General features: G+C 50.2%; 1 protein-coding gene across 1 annotated transcript; it reads left to right on the forward strand.

Moving 5' to 3' along the window:
• Window positions 1-1,085: 1,085 nt before the first annotated feature.
• Window positions 1,086-17,857, forward strand: wizb (WIZ zinc finger b; the record flags this gene model as incomplete). Its single annotated transcript, XM_079233518.1, has 16 exons — window positions 1,086-1,207; window positions 1,295-1,481; window positions 1,669-1,744; window positions 2,618-2,724; window positions 2,807-4,396; window positions 5,341-5,781; window positions 6,643-7,047; window positions 9,026-9,175; window positions 9,529-10,062; window positions 10,752-11,186; window positions 11,534-12,037; window positions 12,183-12,728; window positions 13,065-13,276; window positions 15,112-15,424; window positions 16,736-16,892; window positions 17,461-17,857. Exons 1-16 carry the CDS (start codon window positions 1,109-1,111, stop codon window positions 17,855-17,857), a joined length of 6,153 nt encoding a protein of 2,050 aa, XP_079089644.1. The 5' UTR covers window positions 1,086-1,108.
• Between the last annotated feature and the right edge of the window lie 1,187 nt (window positions 17,858-19,044).

The raw sequence follows: 19,044 nt of genomic DNA on the forward strand, positions 1-19,044 counted from the left end.
GACGTTACTTACGTACGCAGCGTGCCCGCGAGCCAAATAACATGGAGTCCTGCGTCTGGCATCTTCGAGGAGGGATCCATGCGAAGACCTGAGCGGCTGCACAGGAGGGACGCGGTCCGGTCCCCTGCGGGAGGAGCAGTGGAAAGCCAGCCGCCGGGCGAGCATCGTCTCCGGGCGGCGAAAGCCTCAGCGCCGTCCTCGGGAACTATGACGAGCGGTGCTTGAACGCACCAGCCTTTTTCCACTGCGACCCGCAGCCCAGGCCGGAATTCAGTGAGTATGTTGCACACACACTGGAGGAAGAGAAGAAACCCAGCCCCTGCAAGCTGCTGGGCGTTTTGGTGCTTTTTAAAAACGGCATAGTGCGCGGATGCGGTGTTGTTCCAGTCACCTGACAACCTGACAACGACCGGATCGATACCAGCCACGTCCTCTGGAGCAGCAGAGGCCAGCAGCCTCGGCGGGACACCCGGGATGTGCCCGGGCATTTTCCTGCTTTTTTTCTTTTTTAAAGAAGGGGGAAATGGGCTACTTATGCATGTAACCAGCTGGGAGCCCTGTTTCATTCTGTAAGAGCAGGCATCTTGTGCAAATAGGCCAGACAGTCCAAAAACCTGCAGCTGGCAACAACATTAATAAATAAATAAATAAATTACTGAGGACAGATTCTGCAGATTTTGACACTTACACCATACAGGTGCTTTCTGATTCTTCCCTCACAATCTGGGATCTGTGAGTAGAAAGGATGAGTGGTGAGAAACTTTTATTGTGTGCATGTGTGCGTGTGTGTGTCAGAATCAGAACTATTTATTCGCCAGGTATGTTTACATAAACAAGGATTTTTTCATGCCGCATAACATTAGACATTAGACGAGACAATCAACAACAACAACAGTGCAATAGATGTTAAATTAAGTACAAAATAAAATGCTCAGACAAACAGATAACAGTCATGAAAACAAGTGTTCTCAGTGTGTGTGTGTGTGTGTGTGTGTGTGTGTGTGTGTGTGTGTGTGTGTGTTCCAGAAGAAGAGGAGGCTGCACCATGTAGGCCGGCTGGTCACCAGTGGGACTCCATCCTGCTCTCTGGGGGGAGGGGTGTGGGAGCATGGAGCCGGAGGAGCGACCCCTAACCCCAGGGACCAGCTGTGGGCCCGCACCCTCCACCTCAGCACAAAACCCCGCCTCCCTCAAATGCACCTTACAGGTACGGCCATCATTCACCGCGTGCCGTTCCTGCCATCTGACTCTATACGTATATATCTATAATTATACTTTTATCATCCCCTTCTAGTCCTCACGTTCTACCAATGTGAGGGACGGCCCGATGTCGGCCAGGCGCTCCAGGGCGGTGCGGGCCGGCGGTGAGGGCGCTCGGCCCGGCGCAGACCCGGGGAGGAGCGCACAGAGGAGATTCAGGTCCTCAGCCTTTCCTTCCTCCCTGAGCTGGGACTCTGACTCTGAGAGAGAAGCACTAGATGGTAACGCATGAGTTAATACCTACCGGGACAGTCGTCTAGCAGCTGAATACATGGTGCCATCGCTGTTCCTATCATTGTTATCCTTATTGTTCTCAATGTTGATTCGGTGTGCAAGTCTGCCGCACTGTGTCTCTGATATCTGTGGACTGCTGTGATTGTGTGTTTTGTGTGCTGTTGTGTGTGTCAGAGGAGGAGCTACAGCACTTTTCTAACCCTCACGGTCTGGCTGCTCACAGCCCAGGATCCCCTTCTTCTGGACTCAGGTGAGGAGGAGGAGGAGTAGGAGGAGGAGGAAGAGGAAGAGGAGGAGGAGGAGGAGGGGGGGCAACCATGTCAGGGAAAACATCCGAAGAGAGATCACAAAAGGCATTTGAGTCGTAGTGCCTTTCGTCTCCAGTCTTCGTGCTAAGCTAAGCTAATCTAACTGGCTTTAACGGTCAACTCTCTGCAAGGAAGTGAAGACCAACTAAAGCTTTAGTGATGCTAAAGTAAAGTTGTATAGCTGCTTTTCTCCCCCGTGAAACCTCCCATGTATTTTTGTATTCAGGCCCATAAAATATATCTCTGTTTAAATTCCCAACTTGAGGGTCTAAATGCTGTCTCAATATCGGGCTCATAAATAAGTAGAGTTATGAAATAACCACATGGTTTTGTATGCTCTTCTGTGACTAAAATAATTGACAGATGAAAAGAACCGATTCTTTTTTCAGTTAATTAAGAACTTTAGTGCAAAATGATCAGATTTTCTGCTCATTTTAGTTATTATACGCTCGTTATCAATTTAGACAAAGTGATTATGTATCATTTTCATTGTCGATTAATCTGTCAATTTGTTTTTATTTGATTGATTTTCCCAAAAAAACTTTCCCTAAGCCCAAAATGACGTCCTCGAAAGCCTTTGTTTTGTCCACAACTCAAAGATATTCAGTTTACTGCCGCCGAGTAAAGAAACCAGGAAGTAATTACATTTAATAAGCTGGAATTAGAGAATTCTTACTCAAACCGATTGATCGTTTATCAAAATAGTTATCGATTAACTTAACAGTCAACAACTAATCGATTAGTTTTTGCAGCTGTATCACAATTTCTTGTCAGAAGTGTCATGTAACTCTTTCCCCCTCGCCGACGCGGCCCAGTCTTGATCGTGAAGACGGCCAAGAACCTGGCGACACGGACCGGCCTGCTGCCGTGGAGAGCACAAAGACAGACGAGCCAAATACGTCTCCGCTCGGCCCAACAGACTGTGAGTAGCATGAGGACGAAACCCAGATCCGCCTGCATACTCGAGAGCCTCCGATCATAACTCCTCCGTCTTCTCTTCGCAGTGGCGGACAGCGACGCTCGGAATGTATCCGAGCTGTTTCAGTCCAAAGGAAAACCAAAGGACGGTTGCCAAATGATGGAGGAAGAGGAGGAGGAGGAGGAGGGGGAGGATGAGGGGGAGGTGGGCCATAGTGAGGGAGAGAAGAGGCCCAGGGGAAAAGAAACTGAGGAGCTTGAGAGGGACGTGTACACCTTCCCTGGAGACTCGGACCCCGACAGCCCCCCTCCCGGCCCCTGGGCTCATTGCACATTCATTCAGCGGTGCCGGAAGAAGAGGGTGCTGCTCAGGCCCTTCTCCGGACTCGGCACCTTGAAGCGCACATCGCCTGAGACCGGCCAGCGGGCGAGGGCGAGTCCTCAAAAACCCCAAACCGCTGAGTCGGCGCAGCCGGATCGAGGCGCAGGGGCGTTCGATTTTGAGGAGGCCGGCTTCGGAGAGGCAGCAGTGGAGGAGCCGATGAAGTTTGGAGAGAGAGGAGGGAAAGGGGATGAAGAAGAAGAAGAAGACGAGCTGGGTGAAGAAATCTTCACCTGCGTGGAATGTAGCATTTACTTCAAGAAGCAGGTCCACCTGCAGGAGCATATCGTTGAGCACTGTCAGAGCGGCGCAGCGGGCGGCAGGCGTTCGGGGAAGAGCGGCCGATTCCGGTGCGTTGAGTGCGGATGGAACCTTCCCAATCGGCTCGCGCTGGCCGACCACCACGAGAGGCACCAGGAGTCCCGTCTCAAGATCTTGGAGGAGATTGAGAAACTGAACGAAAACGGGAAGGCGAGAGAGGTTCAGAAGCACACCGGCTCGGACGGCGCTGTTACGCGAGATGCGGGCAAAACGTCGGAACCAGAAACGGTGACTTCCCCGCCACTTTCCCCGGTTTCAACAGCAGCTCTCGACTCGGACGCCGCTCTTCCGAATTCAGTTCGAAGCCCGGCTCCGGCCCGAGGTGTTTCCGCCTGCCGCCGCCGCTTCCTCTGCACAAAGTGTAACTTCAGCACAAGAACGTCCCAAGCGCTGGGCAATCACACCAAGACCCACAACAGAAAGAAACCCGCCGGCCAGGCGGAGCCCCCGCCCTCTGGGCCGCCATTGTTTCCCCTGGCCTGTGGTCATTGTGCCTTCTTGACCTCCAGTCAAACTGTAATGAGGGAACACCAGAAACTAGTTCACCCGGCGCAGGTCTCCATCAGTGCGGCGCTGCCGGATGAGGCTGGCCGGCGTTCGAGGTCCGATGTGGGCGCTCGAATCACAAAGCCCGCCCTCGATTCTGATCGTCTCGCTGGGTCTGGGTCCTCTCGCGACGCAACAACCCGAGACGAGAGCCAGCGAGGAGCCGCTGCCTCTGAGGGCGGCGTGACGCCAGACGGCGCTGCAGCTGCAGTCTTCAAGTGCGTTGGGAAGAGGAGATTTAGCAGAAGAGGGAAGACTTGGACTGATCTGGCCCGGTTTCTGGAGGATGACAAGCTGACAGGGACTGAAGAAGAAGAAGAAGAGCAGGACGAAGAGCCGAGCACAGAGCTCGACACCGAGCGTTCCCAACGAGACGCCAACTCACCTGTTGGAGTGAAACCCCACACCAGAGCACGATCCAGCACAGGTGAGACTCGAACACTAATGCTACATTATTATGTACATGCTCACATGGGATAAGACAACCGTCTGATTTCTGCTCCCTCGTGGCTTTGTTTTGGGAACTGTGCTGAGAACCTGATCACACAGAAAACATTAAAGCTGCACTTGTAAATATTATTTATTATCATAAACAATGGATCAAATGACCACGGTGTACAGTGACAAAGAGAATAATCAATTTACTCTGCACTTCCCCTTAGCTCTGCGGAGCGTTTTAGCATCTTTAAGCTAATCGTGTTCACTTTACGGCTCACGGTTTTTCTATTTAATTTCACTCTAACCACTCAGTGTCATTTCCAGGCCGCAGCAGGCGTCTGTTTTCAGCGAAAAAGCTTTGAAAACTGACTGTACTGCCCCTGCCCAACGACAAACAGCTGACAGTAAACAGTTAGCGACTAGCTTGATTAACATAGTGGAGCATTTAGCGGCTAAAAAAAGCCAGATATTTCCCTCAGGAGTTGGTGGTGACCAAAAACGGAGCTAAGAGTGAATATTGGACTTTGTGAGGTGGACTGAACACGACTACAAATTAATGCTAATGTTGCTCTGTGACTGCTGGATGTTTGTTACACCAACAAGGAGCTTTTTTTTTTTTGTGTAAGAAAGCTGTTTAAGGGTTTGTATGCATTTTCATATTTCTGGAGCAGAAATCTAGCTGTGTTAGCACAGTTGTTTGTAATCCCTTTACCCGAAAGAGTAATCAGATGCATGCAAAAACTGTGCAATAATCGGATTACTAGACTGCATGTAAACGATTTGACATAGTGACTTAAGCCAGAGCCAAAACCTAAGACACACATGTCATATTTAAGGTAAGCATTCTGTTTCAATTTGAATAGGATTGTTCAGTTAATTCAGAATTGACTTTATTATTATTATTATTATCATAATCATTTCTTGTCTCGATAGACTGCTCAGCACAGCAGAGCGCCACATCATCGCTCCCCCCTGAGAAGAGTGTGAACGACGAAGACGAGCTGGAGGAGGAGAAAGACGGAAAGGTTCTGCTTCCGAGGAGGAGCAACCGGGTTCCCGCTGCTCCGGCAGAAACCGACAGCGACGACGATGTCGACGAGGACATCGACGAGGAGCGAGTGCGGCGTCTCCTGTCGGAGGGCTTCTCGGACGAAGACCCGGACGAGATCGACGAGGACTCCGAGGCGCTCAAGTGCGTGGAGAGGAAGTGCCCCTACTGCCCCGATCGATTCCATAACGGCATCGGGCTCGCCAACCACGTGAGGGGCCACCTGAACCGAGTGGGCGTCAGCTACAACGTGCGTCACTTCATTTCCCCCGAGGAAGTCAATGCCATCGAGAGGAAGTTCTCCTATCAGAAGAAGAAGAAAAAAGGTCAGCGGCTTGCTGCGTGTTGCTCTCTCGGCTGTGTGGAGAGTCTGAAGCCCAGACGCACTTTGTTTTTAATATGCTCTTCACACACCGACCCTGACGTGAGCCGCGCGGTACGCTAGCTTTGCCATCGTTCTCTTGAAGGCCCGTTTCAGCCGTAGTCCAAGTGTGAAGTTAGATCGTCTGCTTTGTGGACTTCCTCTCTCTATAAATCAAACGTCTGGTTACCTGCTGGGAGCTTCCTATTAGCTTAGCATGCTAAAATTAGCTAACTAGCACTAAACAAAAGGTACAGCTGAAGACGATGAGAATGTCTTTAGTTTTGCAGGTGACTAAAGTCATCTATGTGAAGGGTTAAGTGGTCATCAAAGTGAAAAGACACATCCTGTGGGGAACACGAATGGGCCCCAAATTGAATGGCGAACCATCCGATATTTGTCAGGACATTTCACTCAAAATGACAAATTGTAACCTGGTGGAGGGTTCATCCTCAGGGGACCGTGACTGTCTGTACAAGATGGCACTTCATCCAACAGTTAATTAAATCTGGAGCAGCCAGCCTACAGCTGTACGTTCTGTCACAACTGTGGCTCAGTGCTGAGCAGGGTCGTCCTTCAATCAGAGGATCGGCGGTTCGATCCCCGGCTCCGCTAGGACACTTAACCCCAAAATTGCTCCACCAAAATTACTGTGCCTAAGGTGTGTGAATGTTAGTTACTCCTGATGGACAGGTGGCACCTTGCATGGTAGCTCCTCCCATCAGTGTGTGAATGATGTCATGTAGTGTTAAAGCGCTATACAAGTACCGGCCCATTTACTATTTGCATGTCTAAACGTGTTGCCCCCCCTTCTCCCTCCCCACAGTTGCCAACTTCGACCCGGACACATTCAGCGTGATGCACTGCGAGTTCTGCAGCGCCGGCTTCGACACCCGGGCCGGCCTGTCCAGCCACGCCAGGGCCCACCTCCGCGACTTCGGCATCACCAACTGGGACGTCACCATCTCGCCGATCCACATCCTGAGGGAGCTGTTCTCCAGCAGGCCCGACCTCACCATCCCCACGGCTCCACCGCGGAGCACCGGCTACTCTGAGGAGGAGGAGGAGGATGAAGAGGAAGAGGAAGAGGAGAACCAAGGGGAAGGAATCGTTGAGGTAAAGCTGGAGGGAGACACGGGCGAGAGGACGCCGAGCGCGGCCGCCTTGGATGCGCCGCCTTCAGCATCTCCTCCACCCTCGAAGGAGGAGGAAGGGGTTGAAGAGAGCGAAGGTAAGCTCTCATTATCGATCCTTCATTAAAAGCACTGAACTTATCCCGTTGGATGGTGACGTGTTTGAACTTTGAACTTTAAACACGGGGTATGTCGCCTCAGTAATGGAGGGTTCAAGAAGGCCGTTACAGATTCATAAAACGTCGGAGAAGATGCTGTTGTTTTAAGTGCATCTGCCTGTTTTGCTTTTTACCACTGAATAAAACAAAAACTCCTTGACCCCGGGTGACACCGCTGTGCAGTGTGGAAAGTGTTGGAATAGGATGGTGGCTGTGGAGAAAACCAGCCTTAACGGAGAGAGAAAGAGAGAGAGAGAGAGGGAGGGAGGGAGTGTGCGCGCGCGCGCGTGTGTGTGAAAGGGAGAGTGAGAAAGAGTCACTGATACCCCGTGGTTGATGTGGCACTCGGTGCATTTCATCCCAACCTCCGCCTCCACTCGATTGGTCACGCCTTAGCTTAGCGGTGCATATGGGGGCAAAATGGCTGCTTCCACCTCCCCGTAGACCCAAACAATAGCGGCAAAAAAAAAAAAAAAAAAAGAAGCTGTCTGGCTTCGGCTGCCGGGGAGTCCGATGCACTGCGGTTGCGGACCGGTGAGTACCGCGCGCTGGAATTCCCGAGCACCCGCGTGCACCCTTTTTTTTTTCTGGATCGCATCCCGGCGCCGCGCGTCTCGCGCCGCATCCTCTGTCACATCGCAGCCAGACATTCAGCCATTTACAAGGCAAAAAAATAACTCCTCATCATCATCATCATCATGCGAGACTTATGCACAAGCAAACCAATGTCGTATCGCCCGTGGACACGCGTGTCAAAAAAAAAAAGCAGCAGCTCACAAAGCGGGTCATTGTTATTGTTTCCCCGTTTCTGCACGCGCGGATCAAATAGTGATGATTAACGGGGCGATCAGTTTGTGTTTCCTTTAACGTCCGTGTGTTTTTTGTGTGTGTCTCTCCATTTGTATTGTGCACGTCTGGAATGACGTCCAGTGTTTCCAATGCTGCAGGATCTGTAAAAATTACCTACAGTTGCCCAATCCTCGCCATTTTACTTTGCTTTGATTTTTTTTTTGATAGAGGACACGCTGTGCTTTCAAGTGCACGCATTTGTGCATGTTTTTTTGTAATCAACTAACTGAGAGCGAGAGATCGCGCAGGTAACTTTGTAGCCGCTATTCCAACTTATCCGGATCAGCGAAGTATAATCGAAGTATCACTTTTTTTTCTTTTCCTTTTTTTTTTTCCTCTTTTTTTTTTTTCCTCTCCCTTTTTGGAAGTATCACTCCGCCTTGAATGGACACAAAGTCAAGTTAGCGGGTTTTGCTACTTTGATCCGGAGGTTTTCTTTAATTAAAGCTGCACCCGGATCTGTGTGTGTGTCATTGTGCCTCCGTGATAATAGCCGGTGTTATAACGCTGCGCTCCGAGGTGTCACATCGCTCTTTTTTACAGTCAGGAGATGAACTGACACGCGCAGAGCCGCCCACCAGACAAAAAAGCATTGTCTGTCTGCGCGTCTCCTCTCTGATTTACGCGATTTTGTCGCATAAAATGGCACTTTTTCTTTGGTCCCAGGAAATGTCTGACTGCAGGGCTTTCCCCTGCAGTCAGACATTTCCTGGAACCAAAGAGAAAGACTGCCATGTATGTTTCATACAGTAGTGCAATTATTTATTTTTGACAGTTATTCATTTCTTGATTTATTTTTCCTCACAGTTGACGTTATTGCAAGAGCTGATAAATGACAGGCAGTGTTTCCCTGCTCTCAGCCTGCGTCTTTTAAATGTATTAATATGCTTTCAAAGGCTGACTTATTTTAGGAGCATAGAAATTAATTGCGAGATGTTTTTTTTATTTGAACAGTTATTCTCCCAGTCACTTAACAAGGGGCCTAATTAACATGGCGCTTCTTCTCTCGAGCCCTGTACTTACAACGGTACTATATTATTATGATTATTATTGTCTGTCATGTTTTTAGGTGAGGATGAGGAAGCAGCTGAGGATGATGATGATGATGAGGACGAGGAGGAGCATCAGCGTCCAGCACTGGATGGTCTGAGCTCGACACGGAAAGCCGAGCTGTGCAGCGTGGACTCGGACTCTCCCGGGGAGGATGCAGACTCCAAGGGTGAGAGGGAGGAGAAGAAAACGTGAACGCTGACCCCGGAGTGTTGACGGGGAGCTGCTAGAGCAGAGCTTCATCAGCGGGGAGATTGTAAAACTGACCCTAGGTCAGCGTCAGAGAGGGTTGTCCCCATGTGGGATCTTCAGAGGTAGACGAATGTATGTCAGGAGCTAATGAGAGCAGCTCTCATTAGGCTCACTGGCTCGTGTTCCTGCAGACAGGAAGAGTAAGCGAGGTGAAGCGTCCTCTGGGATCTCCGCGGCCTCTGAAAGAAGCCGAGCCTCCCGTTGTTCCTTTGTGAACTTTCTGTCTTTTTTATGAATCGCTCTGACCAGCTGTTCTTGCCTCGTTCGCAGTCCACGACTTGAAGTGCGCGGTGTGCGGAGCCCAGTTCGAGACCCGGCGCGGGCTCTCCAGCCACGCCCGCTCTCACCTGCGCCAGCTGGGCGTCGGCGTCTCGGAGAGCAGCGGGGCGCCGATCGACCTCCTCTACCGACTCGCCAAGGAGCGCCACGCGGGCGGCCACGTATTTCTTCCGGAGCCCCTTCCCGCCAAGAACTCCTCCGTCCCTCAGAAGGATGAGGAGCTAGGAGACATGGACTTAGACGAGAAAGCCATCCCCCTCTCCATCCTGGCCAAAGCGGTACCGCCCTCTTCCTCCTCCACGCCGTCGCCGTCCCCCGGTGCCTATCCTGCTCCGCCTCACTCCGGCTCCCCGTCCTCAGTCGTGAGGAAAGCCCCCATTTCCTCCCTGCTGCCCGTGTCTTCCCCCTTGCGCTCCCTGGAGCACAAGGCCGGGGGAATGAAAAGCTTGACCTCGAGCTTCTCTTCCACCGTCACGACGAAACCCATCTGGGCGCCGCAGGAGAATGACGCTCCTCTCAACCTCAGTAAGTGTCTCTCGTAGCGCCGTTGAAAGTTCAAGTTCAAGTTGTCTTAACCCGAGAACACTAACGTCGGGTGATTGTGGTTTTGTTATTTTCTTTGTGTTGCTTTTGTCTGAGTTGTGCCTGGGTCTTTGTGTAGCTTCATGCTGCTCACAGACGTTAGTGAAGGTGGGCGTGTCTTAGTGAAGATGGGCGTGTCTTATTGAAGATGGGCGTGTCTTAGTGAAGGTGGGCGTGTCACTCTGCTCCGATCCCGTACGTGTTCGGGTGATTTTCACCCGACGTTAGTGATAGAGGGTGAAACATTTTTGGATGGGTTTTACCATTGAAGGGAGACTTTTCCTTCACAGGACAAGACTCACATGTCCCAGGAACATGTGGACCAAAGAACAAGTTCATAGCTCCATTATTTATATTTTTAATCATGTTTTATTGATGATTCCCTAATTTTTCACCTGATTTTTAGCCTTTTTTTAGGGTCCCCCCATGATACCTGTTTTTGATTTTATGATAAGTTCTATAGGTAAAATAAAAGAAGAGTACTTCAACTTGCCTCGTATTGTTGTATTTTAATATATTTTGATGAGAAGTATATTTGATCAGGTACATTATACCCGACGTTAGCGATAGTGTGACTAGTTTTAGTGTTAGTGCTCTAGGGTTAAGTTTGGTTGTTTCTTCCTGGCGTGCAGCGCTGGAGGTGGACCCCAACAAGGACATCGTCTGTCAGCTGTGCGGCGCCTGGTTCGAGACTCGGAAAGGTTTATCCAGCCACGCGCGGGCCCACTTGCGGCACTTTGGGGTGGAGTACTCCGAATCCAAGGGCTCTCCCATCGACCTGCTGAACCAGCTCATCGACACGGACGCCTTCAAGCACAAGGTCGGCGCGTTGCAGCTCGACGGCCACGCGGCGCCGCGGGGCCTCGCCGCCCCGAAGCGCTCCATGCTCAGCCTCTCTTCCTCTTCGTCCCTCCTCTGCAAGGTGACCGCAGCCGGAGGCGGGTCCGCGCCCAAAGCTACCTCTTCCTCCGCCCCGCGTCTGCTCGGCCCACCCGCCAAGCGTCATAAATCCTCCTCCATGAGGGTCTTCCGCCTGAGCAGTGGCGAGCTCATGGCCCTTCCACACAGTGAGTGTTGTTGATTGATGAGGTTGTAATGCTAGATTGCATGCAAAGTCAATGCACAGACGCGAATAACGCCTGAAGTAGCGCTGGTAGCGACCGCCATTCAGACGCTGTTGCGGGACTACGGATAATATTATGAACGTATGACGTATGTGGAATTTACACAACAAGTATAAAGCAGAACTAGTGGTTATTTCCATGGTGGATGAAGGAAACGGTAACTGTTTTTACGGAGATAAGCCACGTTCCCTAGGTGTGAACGCAGCATTATTGTCGAGCGAGTAAACTGTGTGAACGCAGCATAAGGCTTCCGTTTTAACACATTTTGGTTCACTTCTTTAAACTTCTAGGTGAACCGCCAAAGGAAATAGGCTGCGAGTTCTGCGGGGAGTACTTCGAGAACCGCAAAGGCCTCTCCAGCCACGCCCGCTCCCACCTGCGGCAGATGGGCATCACCGAGTGGACCGTCAACGGCTCGCCCATCGACACCCTGAGGGAGATCATCACAAGGCGGGGCCTGCCTTGCGCTCTTCCTCTGAAACCTCTCAAAACCCCGTCCTCTCCGGTATCCCCTCGTTCGCCTCTGCCGACCTCCTCCTCCTCCTCCTCCTCTCCCTCCGCCACCCTCCTCAGCCGCCTACCCTTCGCCTTCGCCCGCCCCTCCCAGTCCGCGGCGTCCAAATCGAGCTCGGCTCCACCGGCGTCCGCTAGCGGGCTGATCCTCAAGCTGAAGCCGGAGCCGGTGCAGCTGGAGGTCACCGCGCCGGGAGCCACGGGGAGACCTGCCAGCCTCTCCGGTGACGCTCTCAACTGCAGCTGGAGCAGCTCTGACAGTGTGTTCCCCCTCAACTTAGGTAACTTGGATCCTATGTTTTCCTCCAGAGTTTATGGAGCACATTTTAAGGAGATGGGAAAACTTATTTAACAGTAATGTTTAGTGCTCTCTTACTCTACTGACTTTACCGTTTCCTTGACCCTCCCCCTCTGGTCTCTCCGTAGCCATGGCCCATGAGGTGGAGCCCACGAGAGATATCCGCTGCGAGTTCTGCGGGGAGTACTTCGAGAACCGCAAAGGCCTCTCCAGCCACGCCCGCTCCCACCTGCGCCAGATGGGCATCACCGAGTGGACCGTCAACGGCTCGCCCATCGACACCCTGAGGGAGGTCATGCACAAGAGAGGGGTGGGCCCCTCCGCTCACCAGGGAGTGAAGAGGGAGTCGAGCCCGGGGGCCAGCAGTCCCCTGTGGGAGAACGCCGAGGGACTGGGTGCTTCGGGATACCAGTTCTCCAAGTTCCGCAAGTCTCCGCTCAGCTTGCTGCAGTCGGGGTCCCGGCTCCTCAAGCAGGGCCTGGGGTCCACGTCCGCCACCCCGCCCGCGGGGAAGCTCTTCAGGCTCTCCCCGCTGGGGAAAAGGCCTCCGTCTGAAGAGGCCCAGCCAGTGGAGACCGCCAACTCGCCGCCACATCAGCTCAAGGCTTTCTCACCGCTGCCACATGATTTCTCCTACAAAAGAAAACCCTCCCCAGACAAGCACGGGCACCAGGGTGAGTTAGTGTGTGTCTCCCTACTGATTGTATTCTTTAAAACAGTGATTTTCAACCAGTGTGCCGTGAGAGATAGTCAGGTGTGCTGTGGGAAAATGTCCAAATTCACTTAATTGTTGAGCTTCGAGGCCTGCCACATAGTGGCTGGCCTAGTAATGACATACTCTTCCATGCCCGTAGGTAGCAACATAATGTACCTACCATATATGCTGTATTATGCTACAATGTGACATCTTGTAACTTTTTTGATTGTTGGTGTGCTGCGGCTCAAAAAGGTTGAAAAAAAAAACCTGCTTTAAAAGACGATCGCTCATCCCCTTTTCCGTCCATTTTTAGATCCCAGTTGCGAGCTGTGCGGCTTCTTCTTCGAGAACCGCAAGGCCCTGGCCAGCCACGCGCGGGCGCACCTGAGGCAGTTCGGCGTGACGGAGTGGTGCGTGAACGGCTCGCCCATCGAGACGCTCAGCGCCTGGATGCGCAGCCGGCCGCAAAAAGTGCTGGAAATGCATCGCAGCTACATGCAGGGCAACCGCTCCACGCTCAAGAAGGTGAGGCGAGGCGCTGCTGGTGATTCATTAGAGCGCGACGACTCGGGTCAACGCACGTGTTGTTTTTTTAACTGCGCCGTTTTGACTTTTCTCTTCAGCAAAGTGTTTTGTCGCGAGTGGATTTTTTTTGTCAGAGAAAAGATATAAAATATCAGTAGAAGAACTTGTGCCTCCCACAAAGCTCAGAGGCGGCGATGCAACACAAGATCACAACCTACTGTGTTACTTCTCTGACACTCTCTCTTTCCTCCCGGGGTCTTTGAATAGGCGTCTCGCTCGGAGATCTAACGCCGCCTCAGCTGGTGGCGCGACAGACATTTTGTGTCTTGGAAAGCTTCAGAGACGTGTTGTCTAACAGCTTTGAGCCTTACTGTAGACCCTGTGTCTTTTTACACCCGGCAAAAAAATCACTGTGGGGACGGATGCCAGAACGACTCAGCTATTGACTTGATAGTTGCCATAGTAACCAGGGTGCCTGGCAGCTTATGTTTCATCCTCAGATAAATTATGGCATGCTGTTGATAGGAGAAAACGTACGGGAGGGGGGGTTCTTCTTCTCTTTTTTTCTCCCTTTTCTTTCTTTCCCTCCTGAATTAGTTTTCTGGTGCATTTGCGTCACTGTCGCACCTTTTTTCCCCGAGCTGTGATGTGACACACATACAGAATGGATCACCTTTTAAATGCCCTTGTAATCATTACTGTAAAGGGAGAAATGAACCAGCCGACGCTATCATGCGTTGTTCTCTGCTTCTCATTCGATGCATGATTTAAAACGGACCTACAACATAGACCATTAATCGATTGAGCCAATCAACAGAAAATTAATCGGCAACTACTTTGGTAATTAATGAATCGGCAGGATAATAATAATGTTATGACGTCATATTGGGCTGCAGGGAATTTGTAATGGGCATTTACTGACATTTTATGGAGCAAAAGATTAATCGAGATGCTTTTAATTGCAGCTGATTAGACCTCTGGGCCAAAGGGAGGAAGATAGGTGGAGCTCTGCTCTGACTTGTGTGATGTCGCAAAAACTCTTTCAAAAAACAATAAGAAGGTTGAACAGAATTGACAGGAAAGCGAAAGGCACGTCAATCAGGTCTAATCAGGAAAGGAGTGAAAACACCTGTGTGGGTGGACGGCTGTGTGCGGAGGGGCTTTAATCTCTCTGTCGCCTGAATAACAATGAGATGCCTTTTCATGGATACTAATACACTGCCGCCGTGGAGCTTTCAAATGCACCACTTGATCTAAAATGTGTGCAAAATGTAGATAATAAAATAGCATTAAGAAATGCACCACTACTCAAATATATGTGTATGTATATATTGTCAGTCAAAATCCTTTCTATAGCAAAGGAATATTTTGACATTTATTTCCATCATGTCGCTGTCTGTACGGTACAAAGGGAAGCTGCAGCCGGTCAGCTAAGCTTAGCATGTTAGCTTAGCATGTTAGCCCCTGCGGCACAGAATCCCCTGTAACACCACAACATTTGCGGTTTCGTGTTGGTAGTAATCAAACAAGGAAGAAAGAAACGTGTATGTGGGAGTCTTTATGCTAAGCTAAGCTAAGCTAACTAGTTGTCGGCAGTTGCTTCATTTTTTTTAATCATTTGGAGAGGGGTATCAATCAGCTACTCCTTTTAAGATGAGGATAATAAATGCTGTCAATGTTATATAAATAACAGTGTATTGCTATTACGCATTATTTGGCCTCATAATGACCTGATGAGTACAGCTGGTGAGGTTTAATTTAGCATCATGGTAGCACAAGTGTCCCTTGTTTTGACACAATGTTGATTAGAAAACTCATCTCTGTCCCTCTTCCAGAAGAGCAGCTCACCTCTCACTGCGCCGACGGATTCTGATCATATCCTCCCCATCTCATCACAGAAGGCCTCCTCTTCCTCCTCCTCCTCGTCCTCCTCCCAGTGGTCGTCGTCTTTGGCCGTAAGCCTGGTGCGGCCGCTGAGCCGCGAGGTCGGCCAGGGCTCTTCCAGAACCGCCGAGCGCGAAGCCGGTCTCAACCTACCGGCTCCGTTCAGGCCGGGCCGCAGCAGTCCCAGCCCCTCGCGGCTCGCCGGCGGCCTCCCGCTCCAAGCACAGGTGGCGCGCAGTGAGCTTAACGTCCGCCTGCCCAGAGGTACGTCGCGGACACAGCATATGGTTTTGTTGTCGGGTACATACGCCGCCGTGTGTCATTTACCCACTTATGTACGTTTCTAGGTCGTGCTGGGCTTGGTACGCCTCTGAGAAAAACATTTGAACAATGAGCCCACTGAAATCGTCTGACGTTGGTCGACTGTTTTTAGCCGCGCTTTAGAGTTTGTCAGTTGTTACTTGTCTCAGGGTTACTTGTGTTTAGTGTTAATTGGCAAATGTTAGCATGCTAACACACTTAAATAACATGATAAACATTGTAGCAAAGCTAAAGCTTGTCAGTAGTTTAACAGACATTTGGTCTGCTAAATATACCGCTAAAGTGTTAGCATTTTCCCCACGTGTATGTTAGCAATAGCATTTAGCTCGACGAAGCACAGAAGTACAGAGCAGCTAGCATGGCTGTCAACTACATTATTTTTAATTTTTTAGAATATGAGGGTTAAATGTGGGACACATGAGATGTAAGGCAGATAAAAAAAGAAGTCGTTTGACGTTGGTTGGCTGTTTTTAGCTTTAGCGTTTTAGCGTTTGTCAATGGTTCGGTCCACCACTTTGGTCCAGACGAAATCTCAGCGTTATTTATGTTTAGTGCTAATTAGCAAACGTTAGCATGCTAACACACTAAAATAACATGGTAAACATTGTAGCAAAGCTGAGGCTTAGGGGAATGTCGGTAGTTTTACAGGCATTTGGGTCGCTAAATATCAGTGTTAGCATTTTCCCTGCGCATATGTTAGCAACAGCATTTAGCTCGACACACCGCTGTACAGCCTCACAGCGCAGCTAGCATGGCTGTCAACTATTTTATTTTTAACAATATTAAGCTTAAATGTGGGACACATGAGATGTAAGGCAGATCAAAAATTACAAAAAAAGTCTGTTCAGTGAAAAGAAAAACACAGAAAATGAGGTTTTCATCAGGGGAAATAAATGGAATGTTTGGAGAGAGACACAGTACTGCGCTTGCCTTTTTGTTTTCAGCGAGGCAGTCAGTCGCCTTTTATCTTTTCTTTTTTTTTCACATTGAATCGGCTTGCATTATTTATTTATTTTATTTCTTTGAAACATAGTGATGTTTTGAAGAATGATTGTTAAAAAAATGTACCTCGCAAGTATAAAATTAAATGAGAAAAGAGAGTCTTGCGGTTTTTAAGTCAGCTGGGTTTAGAGAGAACACTCAACTAAATGACTGTACCAACCCTAAAGGTGTAACACTGACATCCAAGCATTGTGACTCAACCTGCACTTTACACCGACCCTGATCTTTCCCCATCCTCCTCCTCTTGCTCAGGTTATGAGCGGCGGCCCTTGAAGCACCCGTCGTTCCCGGACGGAACGGAGAGCCCTCCTAAACCGCCCCGCACAGGCACCGTCCCCGCCCTGGTGCCCAAACCGCCCTCCTACCCACTGGTCAAACTGGTGGGCAAGTTCTACACCCTGAAGTGCCGGTGAGTGACACCCGTTCGGGGCCTCTTTTTAACATTAGACATTTTAGAGACGGCAGCATTAATAGAACTGCCAGGCTACATTTTAAATAGTCCAGTAATCCCCAGGAAGCAATCCCCGACCCCATCCCCCGCTGAGCAGCGCTCTACTTTTAGCCGCTAATGCTCTATATTGAGAATCCTGAATCATTTGGGATTTTCAAGCAACACCAATGAGCGCTTAAGTTCTGATATGACAAAAGTTTCAACAGAAACGGCTGCTCCCGAGGGAGGCGCCGAGTTTTAATACCGTCAGATTGTATTTCATTTCTTTGTGTGAAAAAAAACACGTTGTTGCAGCCACAGAATATGCAGATGATTTATTTATCATAATTCCATTTTTTTTCTCACAAAAATTAGGTTTATCATGCAATAATAATAAAATAAAGTACAGTAAAAAAATAAAATAACAGCAGACAAACAACAAAAACAAAAAAATACAATCACCCCGACACCTCTTTATTATCTTTTACATGTAAATTTGCATATTCGCAATATGTGTTTTTTATACATTTTGTTCTCCTTGTGTCAGATTCTGCGAGGTGGAGTTTCACGGCCCGCTGTCGGTGCAGGAGGACTGGATCCGACACCTCCAGCAGCACATCCTCAAGATGAACTACAACAAGGCCGCCGAGCCCAAAGCGGGCCCCGCTGAAGCCCCGGCCCCGGTCCAGGCCTCTGCCCCGGTTGACGACGCGGCCCCGGTCCAGACCCCGGTCCAGGCCTCCGCCCCGGCCTCCACCTCTACCTCCAGCACCTCCTCCACCACGCCTGCACACGCCTCCACCCCGCCCCGCGACGACCGCTCCGCCACGCCCCCGGTGGCCGAGTGCGCCCCGCCGGTCACCGCCACAGAGATCGTACCGGTCTCGGAGGAGCAGCGCCCCCTTTCCCCAGCGTCTATCCCCCTCCCCACCCAGACAGTGTAATGCTGCGTTCACACCAAACGCGTTGCGAATTTGACGCGCGAGTAGATTACACGCAAAGTCAATGCACAGACGCGATAGGTTGTGAAAAAGCAAATTTTCCACCGGGCTGCGTGAATGAAATGTTTGACGCTGCGCAAATTTGTGCAAATTGAAATTTTCAAACTCTGGCAAAAAATTACCGTGACACAGAGTTGCGTCAGCCAATCAGCGTTGAGAAGCTCCGTTCTGCCGTTGCTGAATCAAACTGCTGCTGGTCCGTCTGAAGTAGCGCTGGTAGCGACCGACATTCAGACGCTGTTGTGGGACAACGGATAGTATTATGAACCCAGACGCCATGGAGTTTGATGTTCCGACGTATGTGGAGTTTACACAAGAAGTATAAAGTAGAACTAGTGGTTATTTCCATGGTGGATGGCGGAAACGTTAACTGTTTTTACGGAGATAAGCCACGCCCCCTTTCAGGCGCGAGTAACATTCGCTACGCGTTTGGTGTGAACGCAGCGTTATTGTCGAGCGAGTAAACTGACTCAAATATTCGCAACTCGGTGTTTGGTGTGAACGCAGCATAAGCTCAACGTCATTTAACCCCTCGTTTTGCTTCTCTTCGTCCATCGGCTGTTCCTTTCGGCCTTCACAAAGTGTTTTTTCGAGAGAGGATCGTTTTCCCTCCAAAGAGCCCTCGGAGCCCCAAGCACCTTTTTAGAAGCAGCTTTCTGGACTGTTACTAAGTCCCGTTACCAGGGGAACGAAGCTCTCCTGGCTTATCGTGGCAAGTATCGTGAGGAGAGACGAACTGGTGTTTTGTGATTGCCTTGTTTCTATTGAATGTCCGGGTGTTGACGCAGACTTTTGCTGTACCTCTCTCCTCCCAGTCACCTGGTGATTTAGGGGTTAATGTAGCCCTTTATCAAGCTTCAGTCCTCCTGTCCGCTACAGTTCCCTTTCCTTTCATGACCAGTGCGCTACTAAGACGGTGAGACTCCCATCAGTCATCTAAAGGTCCCGACTGAGATTAAACGCATTGTATAATCACGGCAGTCTCTTCTGGTCGAGACTTCAAACATGTGGTAACACTAAGTGTTAAAACAGGCACTTTCAACGGTGACATTGTCACTCGGCACTTACTGAAACACCCGTTATTTTTAAAATGGCGGGATTTGACTAAAAGACTAATTCCAATTGGTTAA

The sequence above is a fragment of the Taurulus bubalis genome (genome assembly GCF_910589615.1).
Source record: "Taurulus bubalis genome assembly, chromosome: 17".
NCBI classification, from domain to species: domain Eukaryota; kingdom Metazoa; phylum Chordata; class Actinopteri; order Perciformes; family Cottidae; genus Taurulus; species Taurulus bubalis.